General features: G+C 49.8%; 1 protein-coding gene across 2 annotated transcripts in view; it reads right to left on the bottom strand.

Moving 5' to 3' along the window:
• NDST1 (N-deacetylase/N-sulfotransferase (heparan glucosaminyl) 1) overlaps positions 1–17,798 on the bottom strand; it is a 48,589-nt gene extending 30,791 nt beyond the window's left edge. Inside the window, exons 1-2 of one of the 2 annotated variants that reach the window (XM_006863883.1) lie at positions 17,697–17,798; positions 4,141–5,029 (exon numbers count right to left, since the gene is read on the bottom strand). In XM_006863883.1, coding sequence (XP_006863945.1) covers positions 4,141–4,653 — 513 coding nt within the window. In that variant the 5' untranslated portion in view covers positions 4,654–5,029; positions 17,697–17,798. Of the gene's footprint in view, positions 1–4,140; positions 5,039–17,696 lie in introns of those variants that run through there. The other variant, XM_006863884.1, reaches the window with a different exon arrangement.
• Positions 17,799–19,123: the final 1,325 nt, after the last annotated feature.

Here is a 19,123-nt window from a genome sequence, read left to right as displayed (position 1 = left end):
GCAGAGCTCTATCCCCTTAGCCTAGCTACGCACCACCACCCCTAGGCCCACACTGGCCAAGCATGAGGGCTGCTTGTGCTTCGGGAGCAAAGGTGCCAAGGGCCATTGACATTTCAGGCCCTGCCCATCACCCGCTGTGACCTGGGAGGCCACAGTGGACAGTGGGTGCTAGGGGATCTCATTTCAAAGCCCTGACCCTGAGCTGACCGCCAGGTGCTGGCAGCTCAGCCAGCTGCCCAGCTGGGAGCCATCAAAGAAGGGAGAAAGCCAAGCTGTGGGCTGTCCAGCCCAGCCAGCGATGAAAGGAGCCAGCAGGGGTGGGGTGGTAAGTGGGCCTCAGTTTCACAGAGACTGAGTGCACTGTAGGCCTCATCCCACTTAAAAAGACCTCCGCACAGCCAAGTCGATTCTGACTCATGGTGCTCTCATGTGTTAAAGCACAGAACTGCTCCATAGGGTTTTCTTGGCTATACTCTTTACAGAGGCAGATGGCCAGGCCTTTCTTCCACAGCACTGTTTGAACCACCAATGTTCATGTTAGTCGTTAAGAGCAAAACTGTTTGCAGCACCTGGCCTTGCCCCACAGGAGTGGATATCCCTCCTGTTCCTCAGTCCTGGGGAATCAATCCAGGGACACCTCATACAATCAGTAATCACTATCACTTGTATTGGGTCAGAACCTTTGTCAGGAACTGGGACTAGATGATGAAAACCTGCTCCCCACCCACCACCCCCACAACCTCACAAGGGGCACAAGAGAGACAAAGTACTACCACCATCTGTATTTGCTGAACTTGAAGATGACGAAAGACACTAGCACTAGCTGCTTTTGTTGAGGGTCTGTAGGTACCAGGCACTGTGCTTGGCACTTCCCATCTGTTTTATCTTCAACACAGCCCAATGAGGCAAGTCCTGGGACTGGCCCCATCACAGACGGGGCTGAGTGTATATCCAAGGTCACACTGCTCAGTAAAGACAAAAAATTTGAAGCAGGATCTAGATTTTAAGCCCATGCTCTCATACTGCCCTAGGAATCCAACCACCAGGGGGAACTGGAAAATGAGAGTCACCAGCTCCTGGGAGCCAACAAACCCTCCCAATTTGGCAAGTCCATTACATAGCACCAAAAGCGGTCTTGCAGAAGGAGCCGAAAGATGCAGTACAGCCCCCAGAGGGCGCCAGTGCGAGCAGAAAAAATGGAGAAACCAAAACCTAAGAGGGGTTATACAAAGGCAAGGAAAGAAAGAAGACCTAGAATTGCCACGACCCCCACACTGAGACTTTAAGTTCACCTTCTATACGCAAATAAATGGCACTAGATAGGGTCCAAGCAAAGTGGCACCAATTATGCCAATGTGTCTAGCCCACTGCCTGGGTCCCAAAGGCTAGGACCTGGGAATTCTGTGCGCAGGATGTGGCTTCTGGTACATCATCTCCTGAGTCAGCAGCATTCAAGGCTCGTGGACTCAGCGCTGACTGATTAAGACGATGGTCTCTGGAACCTGGGTGTAAATCCTAGATCTGCTCTTATTAGACATGGGACTACAGGAACATTTCTTAACCTCTCTTTGCCTCCTTTTTCCCCTCTCCTCAACCTGGCCAACACACACCTTCCTCATAAAATGATTATGAGTGTGAATCCACATAACGCATGGAGGGCAAGGTGCAGCTCTGAGAGTCCTCAGTAAAATGCAGCTGTCCCGATGTTTCTTGGGCCTGGAGCTCGGGACCATACTTACTGACATTCATGGCAGGAAAGGGTCCGGAGTCCAGGAGAAAAGGAAAACCAGACAACTGAATATTCTGACTTAATGCCGCTGAAAAGCCATAAACCAGGCCAGCGAACAGTGCGCTGGGAAATATGGTAGCGTAGTGGTTACGAATTGGGCTGCTATCCTCAGGGTCAGCAGTTCGAAACTACCAGCTGTTCTAAGGGAGAAAGATGAGGCTTTCTGCTCCCATAAAGATTTACAGCCTTGGAAACCTATACAGGGTTCGCTATGAGTTGGAACCGACTCTATGGCACATAACAACAACAACATGAGTCAGTCAAGTGGGGCACAAACCTCCCCAGGGGGTTCTACTGCAGGACTCCACAGGACCTCTGGTGTTTTGGTCCTCAGAGCCTCTTCACTACAGAGCATTCTGCTGGGTGAGTTCCTGAAAGTACATACCACAGGGCACCCTTGAGGAGACCAGCCCCCACAACAAGGAGCACGCAGGCGGGCCTAGGAAGGCTTGGGGACATCAAGGAGTGCTGGTGGCTCAATGGCTGCTAACCGGAAGGTTGGTGGTTTGAACTCACCCACCAGATCCATAAGAGAAAGACCTGGTAATTTACTTCCATCAGGATTACAGCCTAGAAAACTCGATGGGGTAGTTCTACTCTTGTCACATGGAGTCACCATGGGTCAGAACTGACTCACAGCACCGAACAAATGGACATTGGCTACTCTGACTCACCACCTACGACTCTTCTCCTGGCTGCTCTTCCATTGGCCACTCAGAGCCCACTCATTTCCACACGGCCCACTCTGTGTCTTCCGTCTGGCAGGCTCTTGGGCCTCAGAGATTCATTCTGTTACTCCCCTTGGGCCACTTTATCAGGCATGACAAAACAGTGTCACCCCCACACCCATTGCCCTCTATGCCCTTTCACTTTGCACACTTATCACCACCTGCCACATCATATGTTTAGTTGCTCACTGTCTGTGGTCCACCCCACTGAAACGTCAGCTCCATGGGAGCAGGGACTTTGTCCACTTCAATCACCCCTCTGATCAAAGCACCTAGTATACATAGGGCCTGAAACATAATAAACACTTAAGAAATAGTCACTGATGAATCTGAGAAACACCTCATAACATGGATAAGCCTGGAGTGCAGGCAATATGCTGAGTAAAATTAGTCAATTCCACACGGACAAAGGCTGTATGAGACCACTGTTGTAAAAACTCACGGAAAGGTTTTCTTGCTAAAAGAAACAGTCTATGATAGGAGGTGGAAGGGAAGGGAAAATTATTCACTGGTTAGCAGGTAGATATGCTAACTTGGGTGGCAGGGAAGGCAATATACAACAAGAGGTTAGCATAGGAAAGAAGGCAGCAGAAGACACAGGGAAGACGAGTTCAACAGCTTAACTAAATACTATTATCTGATGATACATTGAAGGGATTGCAATCATTGTAATCACATGAAGTATATGATTTGTTGAATGTAAAACTGATAATCTACTCTGTAAACCTTTGCTTAATTCATAATAAAAAGTTTTGCTTTTTTTTTAAAAAAAAAAAGAAGTATTAGTTGAAGGAAGAACAAATACCTCCTCCCACACACACACAAAGTCATACTTCAAGTCCCAAAGATCACTTACTTTTGTCTGGCATGGCTCTGACTCAAGTCTCCCTCTCCAAAGGCAGATTCTCCACTGTCTCCTTTCAGCAAGGACCCCAGTCCCAGAAGCTGCTCTTGGTGTCCCACATAACCCAAGGCAGCTCCACACCTGCCTCCTGGGATTTCTTTTTCCTTTTTCTTCCAGTGCAAAATAGTTCTGCATTGAGAGGTACATAAACTCCACACCCCACTACAGCTAAGAAGGAACATGGAATTCAGAGCCCAACCTGGGTTCAAATCTCATTCCCCCCTACTTACGGGCTGCACAGCCTCAATATGACCACTTGAGTTTTGGTCTGTTTATCTGCAAAATGGGAACACACTTCCTCTCTCAGATGACAGTCGTGATAGGTTTAGAGATACCTAATGAAGCAAACTGTCCCCAGGGTCTGCTTTAGGCAAATGCCTATGTGTGTGCCAGACCCTGTACATAGCAAGCAACAACCCCTGCCATGTGCCTCATAGAAGTTAGTACTTATTAAGCACTTATAGTTCAAACTCGCCAGCTGCTAATCTGAAGCCCTACACACAGTTGCTATGAGTTGGAATCTACTCAATAGCACTTACCAACAACAACAAGGTGCCAGGCACTGTGTGCTCCCAACGCTTTGCATATATACTCACTCATGTAGCCTACAGTGCAAGTACTACAATTACACCCATTTTACAGATGAACAAACTCAGGCACCCAGCTAGCAATTGTGGAGATGCAATTAAAACTGATGAGGGGCCCTGCTCCCTGTGTACCTTGAAGAAGCCGATGATGCCCACGCCATAGGCCACACAGTACTTGTCGAGCAGCTCCCGGTTCCAGGCATCCAGGTTGACATACTTGAGGATATTCTCGTAGATGATGAGAGCAAAGCGGCCTCGGCCCTTGTCCGTGAGCGTGGGCATGTCACCTTTCCCCGGTGCAATTTCTGTGCGGTACTTGAAGCGGCTGGACTCCAGAATGGCAACCACCTCCTGGCCCAGCTGCGAGTAGAGGCTCTCCACAAACACCAGCACCAATGGGTCCGTGCGGGAAGGGGTGGCCGCCTGCACAGGCTTGAGCGGCAGCAGACGGCTGGGTGCCACAGGTGGTGGGTCCCCACAGTCAGGCTCAGGGGCATCTGCTGAGGGCTCCAGGCCCCGCTTCCAGCCATACAGGTAGTAGGCTGAGACAAAAACGCTTAACAAGCAGAAGACGAACAGCAGGAAAAATACGGCCTGGGGGGACACGTGCCGACACAGTCTCCGGAGGCGCGCCAGGGTGGGCATCCTGGCCCACAACCTCGGTTGCCAGAGGCCCAGCCTGCCCTGGCCACCCCAAGGCCACACGCAGGAGACACAAGAGTCCACCAACCAACAAATTCACAGAGACTTAGGAATCAAGGCCCTCGGCGGGCAATGGGCGTGGCGGGTCGGGCCCGGACCTTCCCCCCAGCCAGGGGCGCAGTCCACAGGCTGGTTGCGCTCCTTCCTTCCTCCGCACCCCTTTATGTCACCATGGCAAACCCCCGAGTGGTCCAGTGCTGAGTGGAAGTGCCCCAGGGCGTCAAGGCCTCCTGGGAGGGCTGGGCAGCAGGCTGAAGGGCACTTGGCTGGTCCGGGGCTGCCGCATGCTGCTCTCTCAATGGGGACCACGGGGCTGAGGCTGTGGGGGAAAACACGAGAGTCAGAGGATGCAGGCATGGACTTGGGTCAGCTGACTGAGGGTGGGCAACACCTGACTTCTACAGGCCCGAGTTCAAGTACTGTTGCTCAGTCTGCTGGTGGCACGATTTGAGGCAAGCTTCTGAATCTCTCCAAGCCTCAGTTTCCCCATGGCAAATGGGGCTGACAGTAGTATTCACATCACAAGGGGCTGAGGGATTAAATCCAACAATGTGTATAAATCAATTAAAACTGTATCTAGCTTCCAAGACTGTAAATCTTTGCAGGAACTGCCTCCGATTGGCTGGGGGGTTTGAACCGCTGACCTTGCAGTTAATAGCCCAACATCTAACCCACAGTAGCACCAGGACCCCATAAATGGTAGCAGTTATCTATTATTATTACCATTACCAGAGTCTAAGCTGAAGCCAAGAGAAATCTAGAAGCAAGAAAGACAAAGCGAGACAATAAACATTTACAAGCCCTGGGAGCTGGAGGTGGGATTGTATCACAACCAAACACCATGTCTTCACTTGCCCGCAGCGCTTTCCCACCCATTTAACCCTCTCAATGGACCCAGCAGCCCCAAGGGACGGTCAGGAAGGCAGGATTCATACCCAGGGCTGTGTCAAGTCAGCACCTTGGCTGTATGGCAAGGCATACACACTACCTCTCAAACATGAGTGACCCTATCACCCCTGCAGCATAGAGCTGTGACCAAGGGTTAACTGAACAAACCTGTCTGAAGCGCTTGGCCTGAACAACAATCAAGAAACAGCAGCTGTTAGTATTTGTCCCTAATACACCCAGGCATCCTTCATCCTGTGGTACATATCCACAGGTACACCCAGCACAGAGTAGTGGGTGATCAAACCCAAGGTAGCAATGGGAAGCATCCCCCTTGCTGAGAACTTCTGTCCACCCATGGAGGCCAGACCTCTGTATTCCTGAGGAGAGCCCTCCCACCCCACCCCACCCCGTCTCAGTGGAAAGATTTAAGGAAGAACCCCTCGTACACCCATACACACTGTACAAAAGCCCCAGTGATCTTACTTCAAAGAGCTCCCCCATATTCACAGCTCTCCAGTCTCCCTTCAACATGCCTTCACTACCATCAAGTCAATTCCAACTCATAACAACCCCAGACAGCATTTCTGAGACTAAACCTTTATGGGAACAGACAGCCTCATCTTTCTCCCACAGATCGGCTAGTGGGCTTGAACTGCTGAACCTCATGGTTCACACCGCCCACAGGAAGTGAAATTTTTAAGCAATTCAAGAAGCAACTTTCTATCCATCCCAACTGTTGAAAGCTATAAAAGCGCCCAGGGCCCCAAGACGGAGGTGAGAGTCTGGGCTGGTGAAGTTGGGGGTGTATGTAACTTGGGGTTGAAGATATGTGAAGTCCCACCCAGCCCCAAGAATGCATGGGTAGTGTGCTCAGGTGGGGTGCATCGGACCAGAGCCCCAGCAATCACACTTCCAGGAATTTATCCCAGAGGTAGTAACTGCAGAAGCAGGTAAAGGTTTCCACATATATCCCAATGCTGTCTATAACAACAAACGTCCACAATAGGGAACTGTCTCCAGAAAGGATGATACAGCAGTGATGGAATCCTAGGCAACCATTTAAGCTATGTTCAAGAAAGACATTTACTGACATTGAAACAAAAATGCCATTGTTGCTGTTGTTAAGTGCTGCGGAGTAGTCCACCCTGCATGGTGTTTCTAAATCTGTAAATCTCCGTGGAAGCAAAAAGCCTCATCTTTCTGCGAGGAGCGGCTGGTGGGCTTGAACTGTTGACCTTGTAGTTTGCAGTCCAGTACTTACCCTGGTGTGATGCCATAGGTTAAGTACTGCACTGCTAATCAAATGGTTAGCTGTTCAAACTCACCAGCTGCTCCTTGGAAACTCTGTACTCACAGGATTGCTATGAGTCGGAACCGACTCGATGGCACTCAACAACACAACAACTTATCCTACAAAGCCACTGTGCTCCCTACAGCTGCCATATGTATTTTTTAATGGAAAAAGTTTATAAGGTAATATAAAAAAATTTTTTTAAGGCTTTTTATTTATTTTTTTGAATGCATTCATTGGGCAAAACCAGGTGCAAGAATCCAAAAGATTTTAACAGGAATTACCTCTCAGTCGTTTTTAGTTTTCCTTTTGTTTTTATTCTCTGTTCCCTGTATTGTCTAAAATAATCATTTATTATTTTTGTGCGAAAAAAATGCAGGTTTTATAAAGATGTGCTCAGAAATGAGAGGCACAGAGGCAGGGGTGTACCATGAGGAGAGGGGTGACCAGGAAGCTGAGACACAGGGTCCTGGTCCTAGCTCTAACTGGCATGCTGTGTGACCCTGAGTACACTCTGCCCCTCTCTGGGCCTCCGACCTTTAAAAAGGGATTGGGCCCGATGCTCTCTGGGGCTGGTCCATCGTGGATATTTCACAATTTGGTTCCTCCTCTGTGCCAGCACCTTGGTCAACTAGGGGCAGCCAGAGTGACGAGGGTGACAGTAGGTGAGGGAAGAGTGTTTGTAAGGACTGAAGGCCACTGAACCTCTTTGAGTGGGAGGTAGGGAGCTGGGAAAGGCTTTTTGGAGGAGGTGGTACCTCTTCTGAGTGACCAGAAGAAAAGAGAGGGCTGGCCAGGAGCAGGAACAGGAAACAGCATCTGGCACAGCTTAGAGATAGGGAGGACATGAAGCTTTCTGGGGACTCCCTGAAATTCCATCTGAGCACAGGGCAAGACGCAGATAAGTTTCCTGGCTGGAGCCAGGGAGGCTGGGTGACGAGTCCTGTTTACAGCCAGGGTGAATCCGAGTCCATTTTTCCACTGATAAAGTACGGCCCTCTGCCCTGTAGCCACACCTGAGCCCCACCTCTTGGTTCGGGGCCAGGACAGGAGCACTGTGGTGAAGAGGTAGGGAGGCCTACTCCAGCCACCCAACCCTACAGAAAGGAGATAAGACCTGGGGAGCAGCAACCAGTCTGAGCGCTGTGGTCTCTATGGCATTAACAACTCAGCACAATGTAGCGTAGTGGTTAGGAATCGGGCTGCGAACCACAAGGTCAGCAGTTCGAAACTACCAGCTGTTCCGTGGGAGAAAGATGAGGCTTTCTGCTCCCGTAAAGATTTACAGCCTCGGAGACCATGTACAGGGTCGCTATGAGTTGGAACCGACTCCACGGCACACAGCCACCAGCACCACCACAGCACAATGTGAGGCAGCCAGTAGAGACTCCCAGGCACCTGGGGGTCACAGACTCCTATGGGAATCTGGCAATCTTTTTCCTCAAGAAAATATGTACAAATGCTGGGAAATGTCATAACAACTCAAGGAGTCAAGCCCTGACCCCCACACCCTTACCAAATGTATCCAAGGGCCTAAAGCTCATGTATACTACAGCCAGATGACCTGGGTTCAAACCCAAGCTCTACCACTTAGCAGTTGCGTAATCTCTGGCAAATTATTTAACTTCTCTGTGCCCTAAACATCCCAATCTGTCAGACAGGAAAATCTTAGCATACTTTAAAAGGTTATGAAAATAAATGAGTTGATACAGAACCGTTCAAAGCACACGAAACAATGAGAGATGAACTAAGTGTGGCCTGCTAAAATCAGGCACTAACCAGTTGCCATATGTCAGCCTGGACTCATGGCAATCCCATGTGTGTCAGAGTAGAACTGTGCTCCACAGGGTTTCCAGTGGCTGCATTTTCAAAAGGAGATCACTAGTTTTTGCCCTGAGGAACCTCTAGGTGACTCTGAACTGCCAACCATGCAGTTCAAGCAATTAGAAGCTGCATGCTTAACCTGCTGAGCCACTCAGGGACTCCATCATGAATGACTGGAGCTTATTTAACAGACAGCAGTTACTCCTGATCACAACTTAGTTTACCAGGCATTTTTGAGCTCCTCTCTCTCACTCAACTCTCTCAACAGTTCTAAGGGAGATCACCCATTTAACAAGTGGAGAGCAAGGAAAGAGAGGGAGGCACCCTACTCTTTATATGGTAAGACTGGGGTACAATGCTACCAACCTACTCTCCTCTTGCCACACACGTGGAACCAACTCTCATTTCCTGTGGTGCTGGGAGTTCATGCACTGGACTACAAAGTCAGTTTGGATCACAAGGTTGGGGGTTCAAGCTCAGCAGCTGCTCCTCAGAAATACTATACAGGGTGGTTATGGGTCGGAACCAACTTGACTGCACTTAACAACAACAACACTCTCACGACACACCTGGAAAGACCTCCCATCTCCTAAAGCCTGTCTTTCCAGGAAGCACGATTTAATAGGCAGGGTCAGATGTTAAAGTCCGGGAGGCTGGTGAGAAGACCAACCCAGTTACTATTACTGAACATTCTTTCTGGTCAAAGATTCTATAAAAGAATCCTGACCAAAAGGGGAAAAATACAGAACAGAATTTCAGAATCGCAGAGAATCCAGACTTTCTGGAGCCATGGAAGTTGGATGAACTACCAAAACTATTTCCCCTAAAATTATCTTTAAACCTTAAACCAGAAATGTTCCCTGAAGCCTTTTTAAGCCCAAACAACAATTTAGCTTAAGTAGCAAAAAATGTCTACTTTGAGCTTTAGGCTCTTTTACTATCTATCTGTATGGGACCAAATTGACAACAGCAACTGGAAAGAATGGTTACATTAGAGGGCAGGGACGTTATGTTAATGGTGGAGGAACAACTCAGGATATAAAGGTGAGAATGGTTACACAGAAGAATGTATTCCCTGTCATTGAACTGTACATGTAGAAACTTGAATTGGTGTCTGCTTTGCTGTGTACGAGGGGGCTTCAAAAAGTTCACGGAAAAATTCCATTATCTTTTCATTCCATTTGTCCACAAACTTTTCTCAAGCCCCTTCAAATACTCTCAACAGGAAAATAATTGAAAAAGACAACCACCCAAACCGGAGAGGGGATTAAAGGGAAAAGGGAGAATGGGTCAAGCAATCCCTGCCCCCCAGAAGAGGATAGTACCCTCAGGACATGAGTGGGGGAGAGCAGTTGCTTTGTAAACAAAGTACTGACCACCCAACTTGTTGGCAAAGGGCCCCCAGCACTGTCCCACTGCAACCAGACCCTCCTCCCATCTGCATGCCAGAGCCCCAGTGGCTGTGGCTCAGGGGCAGAGAACTGGGGGGCTTTTAATCCTCCTGGAACTACCACACTTCCAAGGATAACTCCAAGGATAGTTGGGGGCTGAGACACTAAAGCCCTGGACCACCCAAGCTCTCCTACTCCTGAGCCTGTCTGGACTTCCCACATCACCAGCCCTGTGCCTAAACTGTGGCCTCACCCAGACAGTCACCAATCCTGGAAGCCTTTGCTAATGCAGTTCCCATTGCCTGGAATGCCTCCTCCACCCCGTGAGACACTTACTCATCCTTCAAGACCCCAGTGTAATGTCTTCACTTCACTGAAGTCATCTCTAGGCACCACCCGTGTCCCCTGCCCCACAGCCCATTCCTCAGGCTCCCATGGTGGGGGCGCCTGAAAACAAGGACCTCCTGGGCCAGAACCCAAGGCACATGTGTGTTCTTTGACTTGCAGTTTTCACAACTTTTTTTTTTAATTTGGGGCTAGTTATCAAGATTTCTAGCCCCAAATTAAACAAACAAACAAACAAAAAGTTGTGAAAACTTTGCAAGCCAAAGAACATGGCTAGTTATCCAGATTTCTCAGAGTCCTGGTGTGGTGCTGTGGGTTAATGCGCCAGACTATAAAGCCATTGAACTGCAAGGTTGGTGGTTCAAGCTCACCAGCTACTCCTAGGAAACCCTATACAGGGTCGCTATGGGTCGGAATCGACTCCACGGCACTTAACAACAACAACATCAAGATTTCTAAGTCAGGAGAGTTCACATAAAAGTCAGAGCTTCTAAGTTCTATTTTGTTGTTAGGTGCCGTCGAGTCGGTCCTGACTCATAGTTCTCTTTAAAAGGGCCATATTCTGGTCACAATTGGTGGAGGTTCCTGCAGTGACCCACATCAAATGAGGACTCTGTCTCTATGGTCACATATCCAATCTTTTCACAGAACTCCCTGCCCAGCCCCCAGTACAAGGATGCAGTTTGAACAGAGAAAACCCTGGGTGCTATACACAACTCAGCCTCCTGTAGCCTGCAGACCTACAGGGCAAGGCCTCGGCTTACTGACCTGGCACACAGTAGGCTGGCAACTACCAATTCCCCTCTTATCCCTCCCCACATGATCTCCTCAAGGGAAGGGACCAAATATTTATTAAATATTCAGGATACGAATGAATGAATAAACAGTTGATATGAGGACGCTTCAAAAAGTTCATGGAAAAATGGAATGAATAGATGGTGGAATACTTTCATGAACTTTTTGAAGCCCCCTTGCATTATCTCCAATTAATAGTCTCAGACGTCACTGTGGAATGATTTGCCACAGTCACCTAAGGAGAGCTCATCATGGCTCAAAGGAGCCCTAGTGGTACCATGGGTTAGGTGTTGGGCTGCTAATCCAACAAGGGTAGCAGTTCAGACTCACCTGCTGCGCTGTGGGAAAACGATGATGCTGTCTGCTCCCATAAAGATCTACAGTCTCGGAAACCCTATTTAGGGAGTCAGAATCAACTCCATGGTGGTAGTGGTGGTGGTGGTGGTGGTGGAGTGCCAATGAGTTGGTTCTGACTCACAGTGACCCTACATAGGGTGTCCGAGGAGCAGCTGGTGAGCTTGCACCTCCAACCTTGCAGTTCAAACCAACCCTGCAGTCCAGAGCATTAACCTGCAGCAGCAGCACACCAGGACTCCCAACTCCATGGTTGTTGTCATTGTTGTTGTTGAGTGCTGTCAATCACTTCCAACTCATAGCAACTCTGTATAGTTTCCAAGGAAATGGCAGGTGACCCTGAACCAATGACCTTGCAGTTCAAACTGACCTTGCAGTCCAGTACGTTAACCCACAGCACTACACCAGGACTCCATGGTAATGGGTTTTTAATCTTAACTTCAACACTAGTTTCCTTCTTTATTTCAATTTTGGTATTTCACCCTTCCATGATACCCAGGAGTTTTTACAATAAACATAATGCCACCACAATTATAACTATCAACACTGTTACTATCATCGTTATCATGTATTCAGTATTTCCTATGAGTCTGGTTAAGCATTTGCACATGCATCATCTCATTCAGTCTTTACAACCAATTCTGTCATTGTCCACATTTACAGGTGAGAAAAAATGAGACTCAGAGAGGTTAAGTCACTTGCCCCAAATCACACAGCAAGTCAGTGGCAGAGCTGAAAAACGAACCCAGACCCCACGAGCAGGAGACAGCTCCAGAGCCTGCAAGGGAACCATGGCTTGGATTGGTGAAGGAAAGGGGTGCTTGTGGGGACCTCTGCCACTGGGGCTTTAGCACTCTGTCAGGTTCCCACCGTGCTCTCCCAGTCTGAGCCTCAGCTTTCGCTGCCAAGGTGCTGAGGATAATGAATGAGATGCTCTGGTTGCTATGGAGATGCCATGGCAACGCAGCACTTTCGGGAAATATCACGGTAACCGTGGTCACTGCTCTGGAGTTGAAAGTCACTCTCTATCCCACCCCCACCTGAAAATGCTTTGCTTGTCTCCATGGAAGCAAGGGGACAGAGGTACAAGGGCCTTCTTAGAGAGCAAGCTGTCTAGAGACTGGGGCTAGGGGATGGCTCTAATGGATGGGTGGGTTCCACGAATGAGAGCTAGAGCTCCTTGAGGGCAGGCAGAGACTGAGCTCTTGCCTCCCATGGTGATATGCACCCAGTGAGCTCTGAGACCCTACTATGCACCAGCTGCCTCCCAACAGGGGTTGTAGGCATCCTTTCATTTCACCTTAACAGCCTGAGGCGGTAGTATAGTGGCAGCTAGCTAGCAAAGCAGTCCAGAGCAGAATAGAGTTATCTGCCTGGGCTGGAATCTTGGCTCCATTATCTAGTATCCTTGTGACCTTTGACTGAGGATGCCTCTCACCCTCTCTGAGCCTCAGTTTTCCCAACTGTAAAATAGGGTTTGTTGTTGTTGTAAAGTGCCACTGAGTCGGTGCCAACCCATAGCGACCCTGTATAAGGTTTCCAAGGAGCAGCTGGTGAGCTTGAACTGCCAACCTTGCAGTTCAAATGGCTTTGCGGTCTGGCGCATTAACCCACAGAGCCACACCAGGCTACTTATTTATCTAGCAGGGCTGCTGCCAAGACCAAGGGAGATGATGTGTGGAAGATGATAATGTACACTAAACATTACCCATTTAACAGAGGTAGAAACTGAGGCTCAAGAAGGAATTGGTCCCAAACCACATACCCAATCAGTAACATACCCAGAGAGAGAGAGGAAAGGAGATCAAGATGTAGATCGAGACGAAAAGAAACAGCCTGGGCTCCAGGGAGGAGTGAAAGGTTTAGGATCCCACTGGGAGATGGGGACACATCTCCATTCCCTCATCCTGTACTTACTGAGCACCCACTAGATGCCAGGCATGGTGCTCCTTGTTGTGTGTCAGTTCCAATTCCTAGAGACACTGCATAGGTTTTCCAAGGAGCGAACTGGTAGGTTTGAGCCACCGTCTTTGTGGTTAGCAGTTCAGTGCTTATCCTACAGTGCCACATCAGGACTCTAGGCATGGTGGGTGTTAGGCACTAAGAATGCAGTGGTAACCAAGACCTTTGGGCTCTGCAGTTTATATATATCTCTGCAGTTTATATCTCTGTCACTCACCCAGCCCAGATTTTGTTTGCTGCCTGGGTCACCCCTGACAATGGACACTGTAGACTGCCCCCTAACCCACCCTAACCATCCCCCACTGCACACACAGCCCAGTCACACAAATGTATACACAAACTCACAGAGAACCAAGAACGAGGGGAACTGAGTAGGGGTCAGGGAAGTGAATGGTCACCTGGCTGGGCAAGGGCTGCAGGCCCAGGCACTGGTCTGATAGTCCTTCATGTACACAGGGCCACTCCTCACAGCTGACCTAGCCCCTCCCAGTCTGTCACACCCCCCAGCACAGTCACACCACCACCCACTACCCAGCCACACCCCACAACCACCCAGTTCCACCAGTCAGCCTGCCACAGCCTGCCCCACCCACCATGAACAGAGCAGCAACGAAACCCTCCACATTTGCTTCCCAGCTGTGCAGGAGTTTCTCCAGTGCAATTATACCCCTGGGAGGCCGAAGCCAGAAGCAAATCCCTTCCCCTGCTGGAATCCGCTGCATGCCCCACCCCCCTCTCAGCAGGGCCCCTGCAGTACTGCTTGGCCAAGGGCCAAGCTGTTGCCTGTCAGTCACACCCAAGTCCAGTGTGGACACCACCAGAGTTCTGGTTTGGAGTCCAGTCAGCAGGCAGGGAAGGACACTGAGGCCTAGCGAGAGAAAAGGACCAGTCGGGGCCACCCTGGGCAGGTCTGCTCCACTCCTACCTGCCTTGGTCCATATTATGCTCTTGAAAGAGATTCCTGCATTCCACACACACACACCCTTATTTTCTCATCCATCCAAGGCCTGCCTCAGTCTGGGGATCTGACTCTACACTACAACACACAATGCTGACTCTTAAATTGCTCTTGCAACTACTCCCTGCCCTCCTACCTTCACTGAGAGCTCTCCAAGGCAGAAGTGTTTCATCCTTCTGCTGCTCATCTCATAGCCCAGAGTAGCACCCATGGTAGGTGCTCATAAACCACCTGTCTTTCCCACTATCCTCTCCTTTCTGAAAGTGCTCTGAGGAATCTCCAAGCTAAATGCAGTCAAGATTTTAACTTCCACTTATGCCTGTTGTTGTTGTTGTTGTTAAGTACCATGGAGTTGGTTCCGACCCATTTGTTATTAGGTGCCATCGGTACTGACCGACTCATAGTGACCTTATGCACAGCAGAATGAAACACTGCCCGAGCCTAGTGACCCTGTATATGGGTTTCCAAGGAGGGTCTGGTGAGCTTGAACCACTAACCTTATAGTTCAAACCGACCTTGCGGCTGAGTGCTTATCCTACAGTGCCACACCAGGACTCATTTTATAGATGAGGATACTGAGGCCCAGAGAGGGCATGTGACTGGCCCCAGTCCCCAGAGCTAAGGAGTAGAGACGGGACTCGCAGGACAGTGCCCGCCAAGTGAAGCTGGACGCTTCTTCCTGAGTTTCCCAGGCTCCTTGGTGTTTACCCACAACAGTTATCTTGTGCCAGGGGCCCCAAACATCCCATTTTCTGCTCTCTTTGAGTAGTTTTCATTCTGTTTTGGTTTGCATCCCATTTTCTGTGTGTAAGCAGCTTCTAATGATCCTTCTTGGAAGCAGATCCATAAATCACCCATCAATCAGCAAGCAAGCAAAGCAGAAAGCACTGGTTCACATCCCAGTTCTTAACTTAGGAATTTGTTCTAGGAGCCCTGGCAGGGAAAACCTCAGTAACTTAGACCCCACTTGTTGGGAATTTGTCCCTATTTCAGTAGACTCTAAGTCGAGTGTTTACCTTCGTACCAGTTCTAAAGTAAGGGTTTACTGAGCAAACAAGCAAGGCAGCATGGGGCAGAGGGGCAGTGTGGAGAACAGCCGAGGTCAGGACAAGCTGCCCTCCAACCCCACAGAAGCACTGAGTGCAGACCACTGAATGGAGGACTGTCCCAAACATGAGAACTTACTTGTCCAGAAACCTTCCCAAAACAGGGCTCCCTTGCTGTCCCTTCCCCGAATCTGCCTACAACAGTCAAAGCTGTCTACTTATCTGAGACTCAGTGATAATAGGCACTCGAAAGGGACATAACAACACAGTCTTATAAATATCCTCTCTGCTCATTCACCATGGCTGCGCAGAGAGTTGTCCCTATTCACATCGTCCAGTCCTCATGACCATCCTGAGAGGTGGTGGATTTGCTATGGGTACTTCACAGATGAGAACATAGAGGCTCAGAAAGAATAAGTAACCCCTATACAATTGCTAAGGAGCTCTGGTAGCGTAGTGGTTATGAATTGGGCTGTGAACCACAAGGTCAGCAGTTTGAAACTACCAGCTGTTTCGCGGGAGAAAGATGAGGCTTTCTGCTCCCGTAAAGATTTACATCCTCGGAAACCCTGTACAGGGTCACTATGAGTCGGAACCGACTCCACGGCACATAACAACAACAACATACAATTGCTGGGCCCAGCATTCCTCTCCAGTCCATGGCCAACTCTGTGGCCCAAAGCACAGCTGGGAGAGCTGCTTCCTGCAAGGGACTGGCCCCAGGGCTGCCCCAGGCCTGCCAAGAAGCCTTGTGAATGCAGGCTGACCCAGCTTCTCCAGCTTCTCCTGGGAAAGTGGCACAGTGGGGCACCGCAGTTCCCCCAGAAAGACAGGACCTCAGTCAGAGGGTTCTCACCTTCCTCCTTGTAAGACAGCAGGCTACCTCCACACCCTCAGGAAAAGGAGAGAGAGAGGCAGGTCCAGGAAAGCTCACCCACGGGGACAGTGTGAGGGAGAGTTACTGGCGGGCCTCACAGACTTGCTGTGTGCCAGACTGTATGCCATCCACTCTCAATCATTACCTCATTTACTCCCAGTCAGCGGGAAACAACAGTGTTGTGCCCTGAGCCTCTCCCCTGCAGAGGAGCCGGGAACCTGATGCCGGAAAGCTGGGCATCACAGCCCCGACGCTCCCCCATGCCCACTCCTCGAACCAGATGTCTGGAAGAGCTTAAGAGGAGCATGTATGCTCAGAGGCCTACATTCATGGATGCAGAAGCCAATATCCATGGGGGCCTGGAGACCACATCAGCACCCGCTCCTCTCCAGGTTCCCAAGTTAGTCAGGACTCTGCAGCCCATACGGCACAAGGTGAAGGGTGCTAACAGGACACAAGGAGATGAAGACCAGAGCTCAGAGCCTGTCCCAGCATCTCCACTCACTCCCTGTGGGCCTCTAAGAAAGTCCCTGCCCTTCTCTGAACCTGTGTCCTCCCCTGTATAATGAGGGGTCTTTGGGACCTTTCAGAGCTTCTGGGGATTGCAGAAACCTTTGAGAATCTAATCAGAGCTGACATGTACTCTCTCCCCACACTTATGCGATAGTCAATACAAACTCAATAAGTTTGTGACCTCCCAGCACCAAAAGCCGAGTGACGAAATCAAAAACACTCTCTAAGGGTCCCTCTCATTTTCATAGCCTAGAGAAGACCTGAGCCAAGAATGCAGCATCTGAGCATCCATTCCCGCTTCCCCCAGAGCCCAAAGGTAAATCTTTTAACTTTCAGACCTGTTGGCTGCTCATGGATCTGGCCTAGCTGTGAGGAGAAGCCCCAACAGAAACTGCACCTTCCTTCTCCCCCTCTCCCTCCCCTTGTCCTCCTCCATTAGGGATGTGCCAGGTCAGCCTTGGGTCATCTTCCTGGAGTGGCCTCAGAACTAGGACACCTGAGAAACCTGCTTCTTTCGGATCCTGAATGTAGGCAGGACCCCAGCACCAGGCCCGTCCATGCCAGTCCTGTTCCAAGCCATTCATGTGTGTGTTTGCATGTACACACTCTATGCATACACACACACATCCCAGCAGACACATTCCCAGGGGGAAGCCTAGCGGGGGGAAGGGGCTGGGGACAGAGTTGAAGGGTACAGGGAGGCCAGGTCAGACTGGGGCAGCGGGGAGACGACAGGACCCACCAGAGCTCCAGGCAGAAGGCGCTTGGCTCCTCTTCACTCAGGCCGTCTCTTCTTAGCGCGACTGCACCTAATCCCAGAGCCAGGACAAATGGCATTACTGTTGGCTCAGTCCCCTCCCCTGGAGGGAGGGAAGCAGGAAGGAAAGGCAGGAGGGAGGTGGACCTAGGGCACCCTAAGCCTCCAACCACATTACCACCCTTGCCACACCTCTCTCCAGGAGCCACCAGCCTCTGCCTCCTTGATCTTAGGAAGGGGATGCCCTCGCTGGGTGTTGCCCTCCCCTAAGGATCCCCCTGCTGGCAGGGCCCCCGTCTAGAAGTGCTCTCCCTGGTAGAGGAGAAAGCACGTCCCCCATCCACATGTTGATGGGCCCTCCTGTCTTTCTCAGAAAGGCGGCAGCCAGGAGTGAAAGAAGCCCTTGCTAGCAGCAAAAATACCAGATCTGGTCCCAGCATAGCCTGGTTTTCTATGTCCCTAGGTGACCTTCCCTGCCCTAGGCCTCAGTTTCCCCACCTGTCTTGAGGAAAAGGAAGACTGACAACCCATATCATACCAGGGGCAGTTGGTGGCCTAAGCATAAATGAAATTAACTTTAGCCACGGCCCCGCCCCAGCTCAACTGCCTTCCCACTGCTCCACCTCCTGCCAAGAAGAAAGGTGACTGACAGAGGTGTGGAAGGGGTTAGAATCTGTGCCAGCATGCTGAAATCCTAGAGCTGAAAGGGATTTATGAAGCCCAGGCCCAGAGAGGAGGAACCACTCAGCCACCATCACAAAGTTGGAAAAGGGCAGGACTCGCCTGGGTCCGGAGTCCCTGAGTAGTGCAAGTGGTTAGTATGAAAGGTTGACTGTTCAAGTCCACACAGAGACACCACAGAAGAAACACCCTGTGAACTATTTCCAAAAAATTAGCCATTGAAAACCCTTTGGTATTGCCTCGAGATAGTCTTTAAGATGTAACCCAAAAATATATGTGCCGTGGAGTCAGTTCTGACTCATAGTGACCCTGTACAGGGTTTCCAAGGCTGTAAATCTTTACGGGAGCAGAAAGCCTCTTTCTTTCTCCTGCGGAACAGCTGGTAGTTTCGAACTGCTGACCTTGTGGTTCGCAGCCCGATTCGTAACCACTACGCTATTATAGCTTAAAAGCAAACAACAGTCTACCTTAACTAGCTAAAAATGTCTATCTTAAGCATCATGCTTTTTAAACAACGATCTCTATGGGATCCAATTGACAACAGCAACTCAAAAGATTCAACAGAACCTTCGGAGCAGTGAGCTGATGTTCACCGGGGAGGAACAACCTGGAAAAGGAGGGTGAAAATGGTTGTACAACTTGAAGAATGTCATCAGTGTCACTAAACTGTCCATATGGAAAACTGCTGAACAAGTAAAGTATGCTTTACTTGTACATAGTCTCGACAACAA

This window comes from Chrysochloris asiatica, unplaced genomic scaffold (genome assembly GCF_000296735.1).
Source record: "Chrysochloris asiatica unplaced genomic scaffold, ChrAsi1.0 scaffold00057, whole genome shotgun sequence".
Taxonomy (NCBI): Eukaryota; Metazoa; Chordata; class Mammalia; order Afrosoricida; family Chrysochloridae; genus Chrysochloris; species Chrysochloris asiatica.
This window is presented reverse-complemented; position numbering and strand designations above follow the sequence as displayed.